General features: G+C 44.2%; 1 protein-coding gene across 1 annotated transcript in view; it reads left to right on the top strand.

Moving 5' to 3' along the window:
- Window positions 1-17617, top strand: part of GRK5 (G protein-coupled receptor kinase 5) — a 163784-nt gene that overhangs the window by 91780 nt on the left and 54387 nt on the right. The window contains exon 3 of the mRNA XM_062635313.1: window positions 13081-13193. Coding sequence (XP_062491297.1) covers window positions 13081-13193 — 113 coding nt within the window. The remainder of the gene's footprint in view (window positions 1-13080; window positions 13194-17617) is intronic.

The following is a 17617-nucleotide window of genomic DNA, read 5'->3' as shown; positions in this document are numbered from 1 at the left end:
TGGGCAGGGATAGGTCTTACATGATTGCAGGCAAGTCACTTGAAATGAGTTTTTCACAGTTGGCCTCTTATTGTTCGTTTTTCATTTTCTGAGTAGCTGCCTTGAGATTTTTGGGTCTCCGAACTAACATCTGCAGCTGAAGCAAAGGGAAGATTGGCTTTGAACAGAGTGAATAGTGTACAAAGTTAAATACAGAGAAAATCAAGTTGCACCAATCAATGGATACTTTTTACCTTAATCTTCATATGTGTGAGTTCTCCATCTGTAAAATTGGATTCTTTGTCTCCCAGAGGTGGTGTGAAAATGGATCCATGAATACATGTGAAGTATTCAAAGGGTACAGTGAAGAATGCCGCAGAAAGGTCTATGGGGAAATGAATCATTCTGTCTTCAGAGCAGGCCTGACTGATGTGCAGTAAAAAAAAGTCTAGGGCCACACATTGAACCAGAGGAGAAAACGAAACACTGAATAGCCGCTCATTAAGTAAGCACTGTCTGTTCTGTGCATTGAATGAGGTGAAGGTCCTGTGGGAAAAGTAGTTTGCAGTGATGCAATTAAAGACTGTACCAGAACGTACACAGGGTGAGCAATGGCTTTCAGGCAACACGAGCAACTTTCATTTAGGTTTTGCCCTAGGTTTTGAGGCTTAACTTTGCAACCTCAATCACGTTCCTTTAATAATTTGGGGTGTGTCAATGTAAGACTACAGCTGAATTCTTCCTTGTGGAATATTATGTCTTATAGGAAAATACTCTCTAATCAAAAGCGAATGTGTTGCATTACTGCTTGTTTTCTTCCCATGCTGCTACGGTTAATTGCTTCTTTCCTGCGGTTGGCATGAAGACTGTTGAAGCCCAACTGCCTCAACCATGGGCTGCTTATTCAATGTGGCATGTAAGCAGCAGGGATTTCCTTGTCCCTGGCTAGAGACCTGCATACTTTACCTCTTCCATGCAAGTAGGATAAAATTAATCAGTGTTGGTTTTCTCAGCAAGCAATGAAATTTCAACCGCTGCAATGTCGGAGGAGGAAGACTCCTCAAAGGGGACCAGGAGAAAATGCATGAATGAGAAGTCTCTGCCAAGACATGAACACTACACTTGAGTGTGTCTGAAATCTTGGGCGCAGAGAGTAAATAAGCCCCATGACAGGTCTAGCCTAAATACCCAGCACTTCCATGGCAAGTAGCCCATACTTTCACCAACCTTGGCATCATGACGAGGATAATATTTTTGCAAGGATGAACTGCACTTGAACAATGCCTCTAATGTTTCAGTGTTGTTGCAAACATGCTTTCCTTTCAGATCAGCCATATGGCTCTTCTTTGCCATCCCCCTTTTCCCTTTTCCTTTCATAGAAGTACATTTTATGTGTCTGCTGAAGAGGAAATCCCTGTCTTCTGTGCAATGCCTGGGCTCACCTGAGAACTCAGAAGACAGTGCACCTCAGTCCTGGGAATGTTGGTGTTAACACTTAGCTGATGGTTCAGTGCCAGGCTAGCTCACTGTATTTAGTGTTCCTGTATCTCAGTGTCGTAGGAGAATCTGTGTATCTCTAAGGGTATAATTTCACACTTGAATTCCATATTTTGTAGACTCCTCCCCAAACCCATTGTACTCACTAATGAAGCAGCAGAAGCAGTCTAGCTGTGCAGATGGGCCGCAGAATATTGCTGGTGAAATGACAGCTGGCTCTAAACATCCAAGCATCAAAAACCCATATACAGCATCTACCCTACCCATGCTGGAGGTCAACAAGCACAAGAGGCTACTCTTTTTGGTGGTAGAATTGAAGGGGCAACCAGAATCTAAGTGGCTGCCCTATAAGTGATCCTTTTCCCCAGGAAAAGGGTCCTAAGAGCATTTTATCTCTGAGCATCACTTCACATTGATAGACAGAGAGCTGGTGCTTCACACAGAGAGAGTTAGTGTCACTCCGCTGATAAAAGATGCTGTGAGCTGTTGCAGAGTTCCCACTGGTGGAAATAAGCCCATGCTTATCTCTAGCCTGATCCACCCCACCTCCCTATATGTTCTTGACCAGAATAACTTCGTCACGAGTTTCTCAAAGAACTAATGACAGCTAGTTGTGATGCTGCTCTTACCACACCAGCGCTATTCCTTGCCATGTATAGGTCTGGTGTAAAAGTTTATGAGATAATCGGGTTAGATTTCAGTGAGGTTTTTTTAAATACTCTGCTTATTTTACCAAGCAGCGTGTACAGACCTCTCGTAGATACCCTTGAGTGAAGCAATGTCTGAGTGGGTCAGCACTTAGCTGGAAGGGTGCTGGAGGACACTTCAGTCGTACATTAGGATCTCAGTTATCGATGTATTTCTTCAGATCTGTCATGTAGTGCAAAGGGATGACATATCATTCTTTCAAGTGAGAAGTAAAATGTAGATATGTTTTCAGCAAGGAGATGATAGTCTGGGCCTCTTCTTTTGCAGATCTGAACACCATTGTTATGTGTTGCTGAACGTTTGTGGTTGTGTGTTGAAACGTAGGAAACAAAATGTTTCAGAGAAAAAGCACTCTAAGGGTAAGACATTATTCACAATACAGTGTGAAACTAAACCAAGAAATGACAGAAAAAAAATGAAAAGAGAGAAACTGAAAAAATACCAGTATTGCAATAATCTTTAAGATTATAAAAGTTCTCACTTAGTTTCCCTATGAAAACCCAGTTTTCGTAAGAACAAAGAGAAAGTTCTCTCTCAAATTGCATTCCTTTTTTGTAGACCTGAGTAAGCCTGTTCGTGGTTCTTGTGTCTGGACACCAGCTGCCACGCTGTCTACATCCATCGCAGTAATTTGGTATGAATTGATCCTTGGTACTGCAGACTTCTGTCGAGAAGGAGAAAAAAATACTTTCCATTGGCAATCCCCTTCATGCACGAGTTCCTTTAAGTGTATTTGGGGTTTCTAAATGACTTTAAAATCTCTTTTCCACTATTCATATCAATTTTACTCAGCTCCTTCGCACCCACTCAGAGGGGGCTGTCACTCAGCAACCAGCCAAATCAACCTGTGAACATAAATCAAGTCGAAGTCAGTGTCTGTGTTATTACAAGTAGACTGCTTGTACTTGGGCAAAAGATCCAGTGAAGTGGTAATTTAGAAGTGTTGTCAAAGGCCAGTGATACCCCTTAAAATTGTTGAGAATTGAGCATTTTTTTCGGTGTATTATTGTCTCTTTGATTATTTAGGTTGATGGTTGAGCTTATTTTGTAACTTTCTTTAAAGGCTGGGATTGAAAAACGCTTAGAACGGTAAATTACCAGTGTAAGATTGCCGAGTTTTGTTGTACTTCAAGTTTAGGGTTTCAGATCATCAAGAGAAAAACTGAAAGGGAAAAAAGGAGTAAATTTAGCAATGAAGTAACAACTAATAGCATCTAGTATTTTGTTAGAGGAATCACCAGTAAAATAGCTGAGGTGTTTAGAACTTGCAGTGACTACCGGATGGCATGCAGAGTTAGTGATCCCCTTGAATGGTTTTATTATGTGCCTCTAAGCAACATATACTGATTAAATTTGCATTTGCAGAGTGTCTGTGCTGGTGGCCGTATGTATTCTGCCATTTTATTGACCTGGTAAAACTTTAGTCTCGATGGCTGCTTTGGTTTCTATTCAGGCTGGTTTAGAAGTCAAAGAGTAGTTCTGCAGAAGCCTTTTCGTCTTAAGAAAGCGATTCACAAGCTGTCTCCTTTAGTTTCCTGGAATCGAGATGTTTATTTTGTGCTATGTACAACAGCAACAGTCCTGTAGATTTCATAACCTTAAACATTCAAATTACAACTTTGACTGAAATCTTCTTTCAGCACGTATTACTCAGAACATCACCAGGCAGGGCTCTAAATAACAGCACGAGGCAGAAAGTAAGTTCGATATTTCAGTTTAAATCTTTAAGCCTGGACATAAAAGTCCCAAATAAAAAAGTCTCAGTAGCTACCTTCTTTGAGGGCACATCATCCAGTTCTGTCATCCCGCTCCGAAGCAGAACAAAACGAGAACAACCAAGTGTTTGTTCCCTGAATTTCCCAGGGTGCTTCTGAGATGAGCTTTCATATCTCTTTTGAGGGTTTTTTTCCCTTCCTCTGACCTTGCTGCAGAGACATTGGTGCAAGTCATTTAAGAAGATAAAGATGAACTGCTTTTGTAGTCGGGGTCATGGTCATGGTCATGGTCATGGTGTGCCACACTGCAGAACAAGTGCTACTTTCAAGTGCTGGGAAATTTTGGTGACGGTGTGTCTTCTGTTATCAATGTGAAGTAGTTTGGAAGTCCACCATGTCCCGACTAGCTTTGTAACCACCCAGGAGACAACAGTTTAAACATGGTGCTCAGGAAACCTCATCAAAGTTATTGATCCAGGGACACGTGCTTTTCAAGTGGAATTTATGGGAATGGTAACCAGCTTATTACTAGTCATTTCACTTTTTAAACTAGAAGTGTAACATATCTGTCCATCTGCCGGTCTATCAATCAGTCTGTCTCCCTGCTCTTTCTGGGGGCTTTTTTGTTCCCTTTCTGCCCACCGTTATTGTAACTGGTAGCCAAATGCAAAAGAAAGGATGTGTTAAAGAGCATGGTACCTAATAATTTCAGTTAAAAGAAGCTGAAAGACAGGCTATTTTGTTCACATGAATTGTGCTTGACAGAGGCAGAGAAAATGGGCTTGATCAGAGACCCACTGGAATTAATGGAAACCTTTCCGTCCATTTCAGCAGGCTTAAAGATCACCTTTCTTATTTGAAACAATTACTTGTCACCTTTCCTTCCACCACATGCTACTTCACACAACAATATATATTTTTGCTTCTATGGTCTTAGAGACTCAAACATTAATGGCAAGCTCCATTTTCTCAAGCTGAACCTACTCTTGACCCTGCAGTATCTGCAGTCTGCTTTTGAACTCAGGGCCTGATCATTGGCCCACATGGAAAGGATGCAGTTGCCTGAAGGAGTAACTTTTAGAAGATACCAGAAGTGTTGGAGGAGGGCTGGGATAGCTCAGCAGAGTAACTCAGATTTTGTCAGGATGTGAATTTGACTTCCACTGGCGAATAGCCTAGTGTCAGGGCAGAGCATTTGCTCTTTGCCATTTGACTGTGCTCCTGGCACAAGGCTGGGTAACCCAATGCCTCCCCTGAGAGAGCTGAGGGTCCCTCCCCAGGCTCTGGATCCCACTGATGTTTTTCTGTGCGATGACTATATTGAGCTCACAGGATCTTGTTTGATCCCTCCTGCTGCTGCTTCAGAAAAGAGTGGGTGGGTTGTTATCCCTGTTGCCAAAATCTTTGTCCAAAATCAACAAAGCCACATACGCGTTCTGGTTGAAGGACTTGTGCAAACATATTTATGCAACTGTTTGTGGGATTTGACTTTCAAATAAAATTCCATGAGCAAAGCTTCAATACAGCTGCTTCAGAAAACAAATGAGAAGATCCATATATATCACCCAAGTGCATTTAACTGCAAATGTGTTACAACAGTCTCCGAACAACCTTTCACTATTGGTCCAGCTCGAAGGTTTGGACCGTTTCCATCTTCAGTATAATGCTGTTGTGATGTGTGGAGTTTATCCCTGTAGCCTAATACCATGGAAAGAGTGGAAATAAGGGAAGTTATAAAAAACAAACACTGTCTCCATCTGAATAATTACATTAGAGGTTTGATTATCAGGAGGTCAGGAGACAAACTGGGAAGATTAAGTTGGCAAGACTTAAAACCATTTCCATTGTCTCAAGTAAGCTCGATTGCACTTGTATTTTTGATTAATTAAACTTGGATAGCCAGAGCTTTGGCTCTGCCTATCCAAGCATAGGTGAAGGTCTGACAGCATAGATGAAGGTCTCCAAGGTTCTTTTGTAGAAAATCCTAAATTAAAGGGCTGAAAATCAACCAAGGCCAAAACCTATGTCCCTCAACGGGGCTTCATATGTAAGGTCTAGACCTTTCTACAGCGATGAAATGCTGGTTTTAACTGCAGCCCAGGACAAGCTGCTGTTCAAAATACAGAATCTAGCAAGCCATAAGGGGTAACAATTTCTGTATTTCATTAAAAATAAAGGAAAAACGTGAAATATTTATTGTTAGAGGGAGTGTGCTTTTGCCACCAGCAAGAGAACTTCATCACGGCCCTTGGCTTCAGGGTTTCTGTCCTGCACCTGCACAGCTTTGGCCCTGCCAAGATAAACACCCTCCAAGACAGGGGCTACGTCGTCATTTCTCATGTGGGTGAAGTGCCAGGTGAAGTTATGGAGCAGTATACAGCGGTTAATGTATAAAAAGACTCTGCTGTGCTCTCTTGGACTAAATTTCCGCTCTGGGAGTTTGCATTGCAAGTAAATAGCAAGGAGCCACAGGGCTATCCAGTAGCACTCTGGGCTCCCACACTTTAATATACTTACTCTGGCCATGCTGCTTTGAGGTAGGGCAGTGCTATTAGCCCCATTTTATAAATACAGCATGCCACTGAGGTCTGCAGGACGCAGGATATTAGTTGTACTGGTAACTGAATTCCCACAGGAGCCTCGCTGCTTGTATTAGGCTTTTATAACGTGACTTACTGCCACGGTTCCTGGGAATTTTTGAATGAGCTGAAATGAGGCATTTTTATTCCTGTCTTGTGTTCTCTGGCCATCTGGCTTGCCTTGCTTTTCAAATGCATTGCTGGGGACGGGGCAAGTGGGGAGTCCTCAGCATCTCAACAACAGGTTTCCATACTAATACAGCCCCCCCCAACCATCCGAAAACCACACCAAATAAACCCCAAACCGCAGGAAAAATGTATCATTAAAAGGACAAGAAATTTCCCTTGTGTTGCTTCCTCCCATTCCTGTGACATTCCCAAGGAGTCTTCATGAAAAGGAGATCCCTTGCTACCTCATCAAGTACAGGTACTTGGCCGGGTTCTACAGTTAAACACCAATATCCATGTTTCTTCATCAGAAATGGGCCCATGTTTTCAATACCTTAAAGAAAGAAACTTGTTTTTCACTGCAAGTACATGGTTTCCCAGCAAATTTTATGACTTCATTATAACATCTCCATTCATTATAACATCTCCAGGCCATTGAAAAATCAGAAAGTAATAAGTGGGTCTGCAGAAGTGTTAACGTAGCCAATCTCAGGCTCTTGCTTTTGAACACAAGGATTATCTTTTGTATTGAAGCATATTAGAGATGGAAAAGCATCTTTTTTGTAGAATGCAAGAGCTAATGTTCCAGCTTTCCAGATGAATCTGAAATACAAGAGCAACACAGACACTGTTAATAATGCAATCAAAGCAATTTAAATCCTTTTAAAGCATCCACAAAGGATCCTTTGATAAGAAGGAACTTTCATCAGCCTCAGAGGCCAGGCAGTTTAGTGTGTACTGTTTATTAAGTTTATGCATAGACAGTGGTAATTCCACTTTTGGCTGGAGAAGAGCAGCAGCAAATTATAAGACATATTTATAAGCACTAGTGTTACACTTGCTGGCTTTAAATGAAGAAATGTATTTATATTAATATAGCTCTAAATGGGGCTATTCAGTGTTTAAAGATGCAGTTTGTTTTCCATTAGTACCCTGCCTGGACACAGAACAATTCTGTAAACTTTAAAAGCTTTGGTCTTCTTTTTTTGACAAAAAGAAGGAAATTGCTACAAGTGCACACTGGGAGATGGGCTGTGAGAGTCTGTTTAGCTCAGTCATGCTGCATACTTTTTAATCTTGCTTTTAGTTCCTGCTTTTGTCCTCCTTTTCTTTGTGTGCCCCTCTAAGAGAGCTCACATGTAGAAAGCAAAGATGGGCAAAAAAAAACCAGAAGTGGCTTTAGATTTGGGCCAGGGTGCTTAGAATCTCCTTTAGCAGCATCCCCCCCCAAGTTTGAATGAGGAGGGAGGTGTGTGATTTTTGGGACACCTCTAGATGAAGTTTTCATCCATCCCAGGGCTGGTGGGAACTGCTTTGAGAAGCCTTATCCCCTTGGAAGAAAGAAAGGTTTACTTTAGGTGTGCCAACAGTCTTATGAACAGACTGCTAGTCTCTTCTGGCTCTACTGCTGCTCCCTATTGTCCAGCTTGAGAGTAGTAGGGACTGAGAGTTCCCTCATATTCAAATGCTTTCTTCCATGAGTTTAGTGTGCTTTTTGTTGCTCTGGACTAAATCAGGATAAAGGAAGACAAATAATAGACTTGGAACAATGTCTGTTTGAAAGATTTTGATTCACCTTGAAGAAAAAAAAGGGGAAGATGAGTTCTCATCATGGGTCGTTGAGCACAAGCAGGAAAAGAACAATTAAATCTTCCTGCATCCACTTTGGGGTTTCCAGGTGTTAAGGAAGGGGTTTTTTTGGTTGTTGTTGTCGTCTTGGTTGGGTTTTTGTTTGTAGGCAGCAGAATTACATTGCATTTGGATCTTACTCAGTTTTAATCCAGGCTGATTTAATGCCAAGGAGAGCAGAGAGCCAGAAGCCAAGTCCAAATTTTCCTGTGCAGCAGCATGGTGCATGTCTTCCTGGCACTTCTCCATGCATTTCTATGAAATATCTTATCTTGGGATTCCGGTATGTTGGAAAACAAAATGCTGTTTAATAGTCAGTACCTAAGTGCAGTCATTGGCCGCACCAGTAGTGACCAAAAAGGCGAAAAGATGTTCCTGGCTCTTGTAGACTTGAAAAGTGAGATTTAAACTGAGCTCGTTCCTCCCCATAGACAGCTAGAGGAAGAAGCCTCACCAGCTGTGTGCAGGTGTTGGATTAGCAGCCCTTCAGAACAAGAGCTTCTACCCAGAAACAGGAATACAGCTTTCCATAGCAGTCTCACTCATACACCTGCAGTTTACACTGAATGAAACACATCAGAAAAGACTGGGTTTCAGCCAGGAGTCGTCACCCTGTTGTGTAGCTCACCAGTAACCCACCAGAACCCATAGGGATGTTTCAGATGTGAAACAGGAGGAGGGTCCTGGTCTCTCTGCAGACCGCTGTTTATCTCCAAAAATTGATAAGGTGATATTTTGAGCCAGAAGAAAAACCTTCTATGTCTTTAAAGGGGAAATGGAGACAAAAAGATCTTTATAAGGCCCAAGGAGGTTTTTTAGATATTCAGTTTTTTCCCTTTTGCATGAAAGTCAAGGATTTTATTGTCAGCAGCTTTATTACCCTGTTTAGTGTTTTTCACTTCATCAGTGACATGTTTTGGTCCGTATGAAAGTTATTAATAGAACTGGTTTTCCTGGGTGTGTGCTTAGATCTTTTTCAGAACCTTACCAGAGTATCTGCCAGGGAACAAATTTGGCCATAGACTTTGGTGATAGCATTGCCTGTATGCAGGTGTAACTGTTTTGGTATGTTCTGCTTGCTGGGTCTCTATAAAGTAGTCTTCAATACATAAGCTATGAAGTAAAGGGAGAAATGAGTCAGTAGAGTTTAGGATGAGCGTTGTTTATCTTATGAATACATTATCCCTGGGGGCATTCAAGGCCAGGCTGGATGTGGTTCTGAGCAACCTGATCTAGTTGAACATGTCCCTGCTCATTGCAGGGGGGTGGGCTAGGTGAGCTTTGAAGGTCCTTTCCAACCCAAACCATTCCATAGTTCTGTGTTTGTGATGACATTTTATATAGTATCTTTTCTATAACGATCTGTGTCTATACTCTGTTAGGAAGACAAAGACCTCACATGTGCACATTATTTGCCAGTGGTACTTTTTAAATGATGAGTTTGGCAGCAGTGAGAAGTGACTGCTTTCCTAGGGCTTTGACCCACGCAGCTTTTCACCCCTGGTTTGGGTGACTTTGCAGGTGTTAAACAGGATCACGCTGCAGCAGGAGGGTCTGACTACCAAAGATACAGCTCTCAGAGCTGTTTTAGTTACACTTCATCATCACGAGCATATGGTTTCACTTCCAAGTGTTTAACATTTCCATTTCCTCAGGAAATCTTTCTTTCTATTTTTCAAGCTCTCGAAACTGGATGGATATATTTGTACTGGCAGGCGGGCCGAGAGCGACACGACCATCAGCCCCAGCCCTAGGGAGCCCCTGGCTGCGGTACCCTCTTGACTCTTCATCCCCTCCCCGCATGCAGCACCTTGTGAGCATAGCTTGGGGTGCTTTATCCAGGTCTCCGGGGTGCAGCACACTGTTAAAACACTTCTGCTTTTCCCTTACTGTAACAAACTATGGCTTCTTTTCCCTGCTTTAGCTGAGAGAGGTGTTTTTCTTTCTTAGTCGACTCCAGGACCCATGCATCCCAAGAATGAATTGGGAGCAGACTCCTTTAGCTGACTTAGTGAGGCCAACAGCAAGATCAGAGCCTAAGAAAATACTTTGTGTCACCTCGAAGGAATGAAAGCAGTTGCATCATGTATTTATTGTCTGTATTGGTAGATCCAGCACTTAAATGAGCACGACTGAGGAGTGGATGGCTCCAGGGAACTGCTCTGGCTCTTGTGTTTTCAGAGATTATTTCTGGCATTTCCTTTTTCCTCATTACAAACAGGTCACCCTTCTCGTATGTTGGCCAAGTTATGCACCATAGGAGGAAGTCTGTGCTCATGTCTTCTTTATGTTCCATTTAGCCACATATGTAATAGCGTTTAGCTGCTTGTTTTCTTTTCCTGCTACACTATGAACTGCAGTGATTGCGTGTGCAATTTGCATGCCTATTTAGCTGATATCACTAGCCCTCTAGCATCCTCTACTACAGCGAGTGTCACCCTATCATAGCAACTTCGATAAACTAACTGCATTTTGAGCAGCAAGCCTTGCTACTGTGCATCCAATAGCACTGTAATAGAGAAAATATAGGGCAAACTAGCTGATTAATGTATTTGTTCCTTTGTGGTTTATCCTGTCACAAATTCAGCCTATTGCATACTTTGCACTGCTTGCTTAACATGAGGAAGCTCGCTGTGGCTTTGGGCTTCTGGAAGGATTGAGTCTTGCCATCAAGCAAGCTGTGTGCTGCCGATATTCAGTGTATATATTTTATTCATAGCCTCAGAAGAGTGAGTTAGTCAAGGTAGCAGAAAACAGCATCAGACAGATGTAGTTCAACCTCCAGACCTCCCAGGAGAGCTCACCTGAGCTGCTCAGCCTCTGGCTTTGTGCTGCCCTGTGGGACATTGTGAGCTGCTGTTTTGATTCACTCAGGCTCTTTCCTCCATTGCTTACCTTAGCGTTATGTGTGTCTGCCCATCCCTGCAGCAATTACCTCCTCACTATAAAAGCTATTTGGTCAGGCAGCACAAGCTTGTACCATCCACAAGGACACCTCCAAGGCTGCTCAGTATCCAGGCGAGCCTGCTGCCTTTCTCCTGTACATGTCTGTGTCATGGTGTTCCACACTGGAGGCTCCAGCTCAAACAAACCAGTGCCATGGGCTTACTGTTGATAGATAGATTGGAGGTCAAGTTAGGATTTACACAGTGATTTAGATCCAGTTTTATTTGCTGGAGGGTACCAAAACACTGCAATCTTCTGGATAGAATGAGTGATATCCTGATCCAAAATGAACTGGTGATGCCAGCCACAAAGTGGTGTTGATATGTTGTTCCAGACTGTTTCAGAAGAATAGAGCAGAGTAGGACCATACTGAATTAAAAGCACAGCCCAGCTAGTCCCAGCCCATGTCTTGAATAGCCACCCTGTAGGTGCTTCAAGGGGCCAGTTCCTGAAGTACAGCCATACTGCACACAGCACAGCATCAAGCAAGCACCTTCTTTCCCCTTGCAAGAGGCAGCCTTGGGGGCTCCTGGCATCTGCCACCCAGCTACAGGTCAGCAAGTCCAACATGCCATGCAGCATTTTCCATTCAGGACTGATGTCCTGGTTTCACAGAACATGGTCCCCAGGTTCTGACCCGTGATGAGCAAGCCCTTTGGCCGGGTGCTTCCATGGCAAAGGTGGGCTCCATCACAGCACAGTTCTCCTTGGTGCAGATGGACCTGAACTGTGCAGGGGGACAAAGCAAAGGGGGAATAAAAGGCATTGCAGGAGCCACTGTAGGCCTGAGAGAGAAGTAGCCAAGGCACTGACAACTTGTGTGGGTTTTGCATGTCTGTTTGCAGTGCTATGTTATGTGTTTAGGAGCTGGTTGTTTCCATAATAACAGCAAGCGCCATATGGCAGCGAGGAGGGTGGTGAGAGGAACGCTCAAGGAAACACAGTATGTTGTTTGACATGTGTGTGCTTCTAGAGGAATAACGTGTCTCAAGCAAGTACTGCTGCTCCAAACAGGCTGGGGATTTGCTGCTCTCACCAGAAAAGTATTATAGCATCACAGAGTGCTATAATTGGGTTGGAAAGGGCCTTGGCGTTTGTACTGGTGCGATGCCAGTTAATGGTGCCTGCCCTTCCCTCAAGTTTTCCTGCAGATAGTCCCTGAGATGGGTAAAGGACCTTTTGCTTTACTGGGAGTGATGTTTCTGGATGGCATTTAAATACAGGGTTTAAGGGGAAATGCAGTTCTGTAAAGGAGTGCTGTGTGAACTGGAACCAGCTAGATGCCATATGCTCCATCCATTCGTTAATGCTCAGTGAGTAAATAGCACAGATTTTCAAACCTTTGAAAACACATAGTTTGCAATAATAGTTCAGTAGAGAGTGGGTTGAGCATTTCCAGAGATTAGGGGCGCTTTACTGCGTATCTAGGAGGCATCCAGGAAGGTCTCCACAAATTCCAACTTTCCCTGCCCTTTAATGTATGACTCACATTTCAGGGACTTGTAATTTGCTCCCCACATTCCCACAAACACCACCAGGCCGAGCGGTACCTTTGCAGAGTGCATATATTTCCACCACAGAAAAATGTGGAATTATTCTTTCATAATAGCTGAATGGCTTTTTGTGGGACTTGTACCAACATCAGCTCTACAAAGTTGAGCCTCTCTTGTCTGAGTCTTCAAGCCATTAATCGTGTTTGTATTTGGATACCTGAAACGTGGTGTGGCGGGGAGAAGGCAGCAGTTTTGATTTGGGGACATAGTTTCGCACTCGCTTGCAATGCTTTAAACTGCTAACCAAGCCAAAAGGCAAAGCTCCTCTCATTTTCATGCTTCTCTTCTTCTCTTTATTGCCTCTAGAGAGAGATTACTGCAGCATATGTGAAAAGCAGCCGATCGGAAGGCTTCTCTTCAGGCAGTTCTGTGAAACTCGACCCGAGCTCGAGTGCTGCATTAGGTTCCTTGACTCAGTGGTAAGTCAATTCCTGTGATATTTTGGGGTGCTTCGCAATGCTCTCCAACAGAGGAGACTCCCCTGACCCCAAGAAATGGCTGTGTCATGGGACTTTGTGTCTAACACCTTAGTAAGCAGTGGACCACGGCAGCATCCCACCATCATTGGTGGTAGAGGGGCAGCACTGCTTGAGAGGTTGGTACCAGCACTCATGAAGCATCTCACTGGTACCAGCCTTGTGGCTCATGGGGAGCACGAGCCACGAGGCAGGAGAAGGATGTCCCAGCATGGCCTCCCTTCGTGTCAACACCCAAGCAGCTGAGATGCTCTAAGTAATGTCTTTTGATGTGGGTGAACCCTGCAGTGCTGGGAGGCACTGGAAAGAAAGGGCAGATTATGAATGGACTGACAAGAGAGGATGAGAAGTATGATAATATAATATCCATCTCTTACCAAGCCTTTTCATCAGTAGGCTGCAGGGTGATTTAGAGAGGACATCTTTACTGTTACCCTGTTTTTTCAAATAGGAAAAGAGAGGCACAAGGTGTAGAAGTGACCTGGTTGAGTGAAAGTGTAACCAAGAGTCTTGGTCTTGAGCGACCAAGAAACCATTTTCCACCCCAGAGAGCTATCAGTTAACCTGGCCACTGAACAACACCCTCAGCCCCAGGGGTATCCGATGTTCTTTCCCACTCTGGCAGCACTTGGCCGTGTGTTATGCCAGCAGGAGAAGCTATTCACAGTGAAGAAGTCTCTCAGTGGCTTTCTTGCTGGGAGTCTGCAGAAAGGGAGGGTGCTCATGAGCCAAAAGGCTAAATTGTACCAGGAAGATGAACTTGTCAGTGCTGAGTGTGAGTGCCCGAGGGGGGCTTTGCTCTCTGGCTGACACTGACAGTCAAAAGCAAAACAATGCATACCAACAGGAATAAAATCATGGAATAGTATAATCACAGAATGGTTTGGAAGGGACCTTAAAGCTCATCCAGCTCCAACCGCTGCCATGGGTAGGGACACCTTCCACTAGAGCAGCTTGCTCCAAGCCCCTGTGTCCAACCTGGCCTTGAACACTGCCAGGGATGGGGCAGCCACAGCTTCTCTGGGCACCCTGTGCCAGCGCCTCAGCACCCTCACAGGGAAGAGCTTCTGCCTAAGAGCTCATCTCAGTCTCCCCTCTGGCAGGTTAAAGCCATTCCCCTTGTCTCCACAGGCCCTTGTAAAAAGCCTCTCTCCATGGTGAAGCTGTTCTGAACTACATGGGGACGTGAGGGTTGCGCTGAAATTGTAGGTCTGGGAGAGGACACGTGGTCACTTAAAGCTTTAAAGTTTGTTAGTGCTGCAGTACGTGCAGCAAATCTGCAGCATCACAGAAAGTTTTAGATAAAGCCCTGTTCAAATCAGTTTTAGCTGGTCACAATTTCTACCTGACATTCCTAGCACCGGTTGTGATTTTCCCTAATGGAAGTTTTAGCCATCAAGACGCATGGAACTACTGCTCCTGACGAATACTCTGGGCAGATGTGCTTAAGGCTAGCAGGCAGGAGGACATTTCACGTACCCTGGATGTGTTGGTCCTGTACTGAGCCAGCATCCTCTCATGAGTTATCTGCCACTGATGGAACACACCACACCCATCTGAGGGGAGGCATCTCCACAGAAATGCCACATAGGGTGTGATGCCTGCAGCCCTGAGGAACTGAGTGCTGGTTCTCTCTCCAGGAAGCCACAGAAACCCTTTGGGAGACAGCCGCAAAAGGCTGCTTCCAAGTGGGTTTAGTTTCACACAGAAGAGACAGAGCTGTCCTCGGTTTGGAGAGCATCAGCAAGGCTCTGCTCTTCTTTCATGCCTCCTTGCACCAGCAGCAGGCATCATATTTTGGTTCCATCAGCGCCCAGCAGCTGCAGAGAACAAGCCCACATTGTGTGAGCCTTGCACACACCTGGCAGTGGTAATAACATCTGGGCTAAGGGAAACATTACTGACCCCCGTATCGCTCCTGTGTGTGTCCCCCAGTGCCACCCCGTGATAACCTTTGCCTCGAGCCTCTCCCAGCAGTGACGACTTCAGGAGTTGAGGGCTCTGTGTCATTTCAGTCTCCTAAAGCTCCGTGGAGCAGTGCCAAGCAACTCCGGGTCCTCTTCCCAGCATCCATGCAGCACAGGGAGAAGTGGAGCTGCTAAAGCTGGTGGTGAGACTGGATTTGTGTTAAAGCTCCTTCTACGAGCAATCCTAGACTCATATCCCTAAATCTTTTTGCGAGGGTGTGTTTTGCATCCATTCCAGCATTGCTTTTGCAGGCTGGAGCTGTCCTGCAGACGTTTACCAGGCCAGTGGTCACTTCCCAGTTAGGCTCAGACTGGCACTACAAGGGTTTCATTAACAAAACGCCTGGCTCTGTGGAGGTCTGAATATTTATGCTTTCTCTCTTCTTTTTAACACTAATTAACAGCAGCCTCCTTTGTTTATTGATTTCAAATTCTATATAAGCTTGCCCCAAGCCCATGAAAATCCCTGTATTAAGCAATATTAAGGTCAAGCAGCACAGCCCATAGCCATTAAATTGGATGATTGCTACTGAAACTTGCCCAGCAGGGTCACACTGTGTTGAGTGAGTGGTGGAATTCAGGCCAAGCTCTACATTAGGCAAAAAATTAGGCAAAAACGTCCTATAATGAGACCAGAAGTTCGACTTTACAGCCCTGTTCTGGGACCACCAGGAATGTGAAACCTTTTAGAGACCACCTGCTGTAACAAGCCCGAAGCAGAAGAAGCCAAGAGCCTCCATTTACTTTTGACTTAGTTATGTTTCTCCTGTGAGATGCAAAACTTAAGCTTTTGTGTAATAACTAATCAAAAGAAAAAAGAATAGAGGAAACTATTTAGCTGCTCATGGGAGGCTCACAGAGCTTTTTCTGCATTCAGAAGTAGGACCATGTCTCTTTCACGGAGCACAGCTAAGTGACTTCACCAGGTCAAGCATGGCAGAAGCCATGCCTCCCAGTTTTTAATACAGCATTTAAGCAGTGTGGGGCTGCTTTCTGAAGAAAAAGGTTTTGTATCATTAAATTGTACATGCATGTAGGTGGGTTTCTGTCAGTTCCCTCTGAAACCTGTGAATAACTTGGCCAGCTTCAGCCCATAACTGAGATTGAAGTGCTCAGAGGCATGAAGTTTCTACGTGTTTTCTGAGAACACTGTCTGGGTAATGAGCCACAATCTATCAACCATAAAACACACTTCAAAGATATGTGGTTTGTAAGCAGTAGGCCCCAGCTTTGAATGATAAAAGTGGTAAGAACAAAGAGATTCAGAGCTTTGCAGTTCAGCACTGGTGGAGCTATGATGTTTGGTTCCCACCACTGCTATGGGACCATCATAGTGGCCATCAGTCTGGCTGATTGGCCAGGAAATGGGGCAACAGCAGCCTTTTCTCCTAGCTGATATGGCTATCTCTTATTATGGATATTGTGCAAACAACTTCATGACAGAGGTCCTGACTTGACTGAATAAAATACCTAGTAGGAAGTACCAATGGCTGCAGCTTGTGCCTCTGAATGCATTGTGTGCTTACCTGTGTATATGTGAACACAAAGATCTTCCATGAATAATTTACCAAACCCTTAGGTAGCCTTTCAGATGAAGAAACTGCATGAACATAAGCTATTAGCATTAAATGGAGATGGTTTATGATTAAAACAGTTCCCGTGCAGCTGTTAACAAAGAATCCCCATCGCTGGTAGTGTTCAAGGCCAGGTTGGATGGGGCTTGGAGCAACCTGATCTAGTGAAAGGTGTCCCTTTCCTAGTTGGAACTGGATGATCTTTAAGGTCCCTTCCAACCCAAACCATTCTGTGATTCTATGAGTCCACGCACAGCCCTAAAGCACGCTCTGCTGTACTTACAAATATTTTGGCGACATCATGCAGCTTTGGAGCTGTTGAAAGACAGCCCTTAAAATAAAGTGTTAGGGGATATGTTTCCTGTGCTGAAAGGCAGATCAGTGAGCAGGGAATCTGCTAGCGAGACGCATTTCCTTCCCCGCAGCCCATGCCTCCAGCACAAGAAGGCGGCAATTCAGCACCTTCTCACCCCTGTCCCCTTCTCAACAGCACATTCCTGGGGTGCCAGCTCCTGACATTTGCACCTTCTCTCCTGTGATTTTTGTGTGCCGTTATAATGAAGACTTTAGCTTCTGGACTCCCTTTCCTGCTTCATCTACTCACACTCATAATTTTGTGTTATTATTTTTTTCCAGTCAAGGGCTTTTAACATTTTAATATGGACCAGATTTAGAGGGACTGAAGGAGAATGTGGCTATTTCTCGTCAAGGTTTTGTCTCTAACCTGTATGATGTTTTTTCTTTGCACTAAAGTCACACAGAAATACATCCTCTGGGGGAAATTAGCCCCTCTCCAGGTTGTTTCTGCTTGTGCCATCCACGCATA

Source organism: Pezoporus occidentalis, unplaced genomic scaffold, assembly GCF_034315485.1.
Source record: "Pezoporus occidentalis ecotype Australia unplaced genomic scaffold, CSIRO_AGI_Poc_V1 ctg45, whole genome shotgun sequence".
Classification (NCBI taxonomy): domain Eukaryota; kingdom Metazoa; phylum Chordata; class Aves; order Psittaciformes; family Psittacidae; genus Pezoporus; species Pezoporus occidentalis.
Note: the sequence above shows the minus strand (reverse complement) of the source record. Positions and strands in the feature narration are given on the sequence as shown.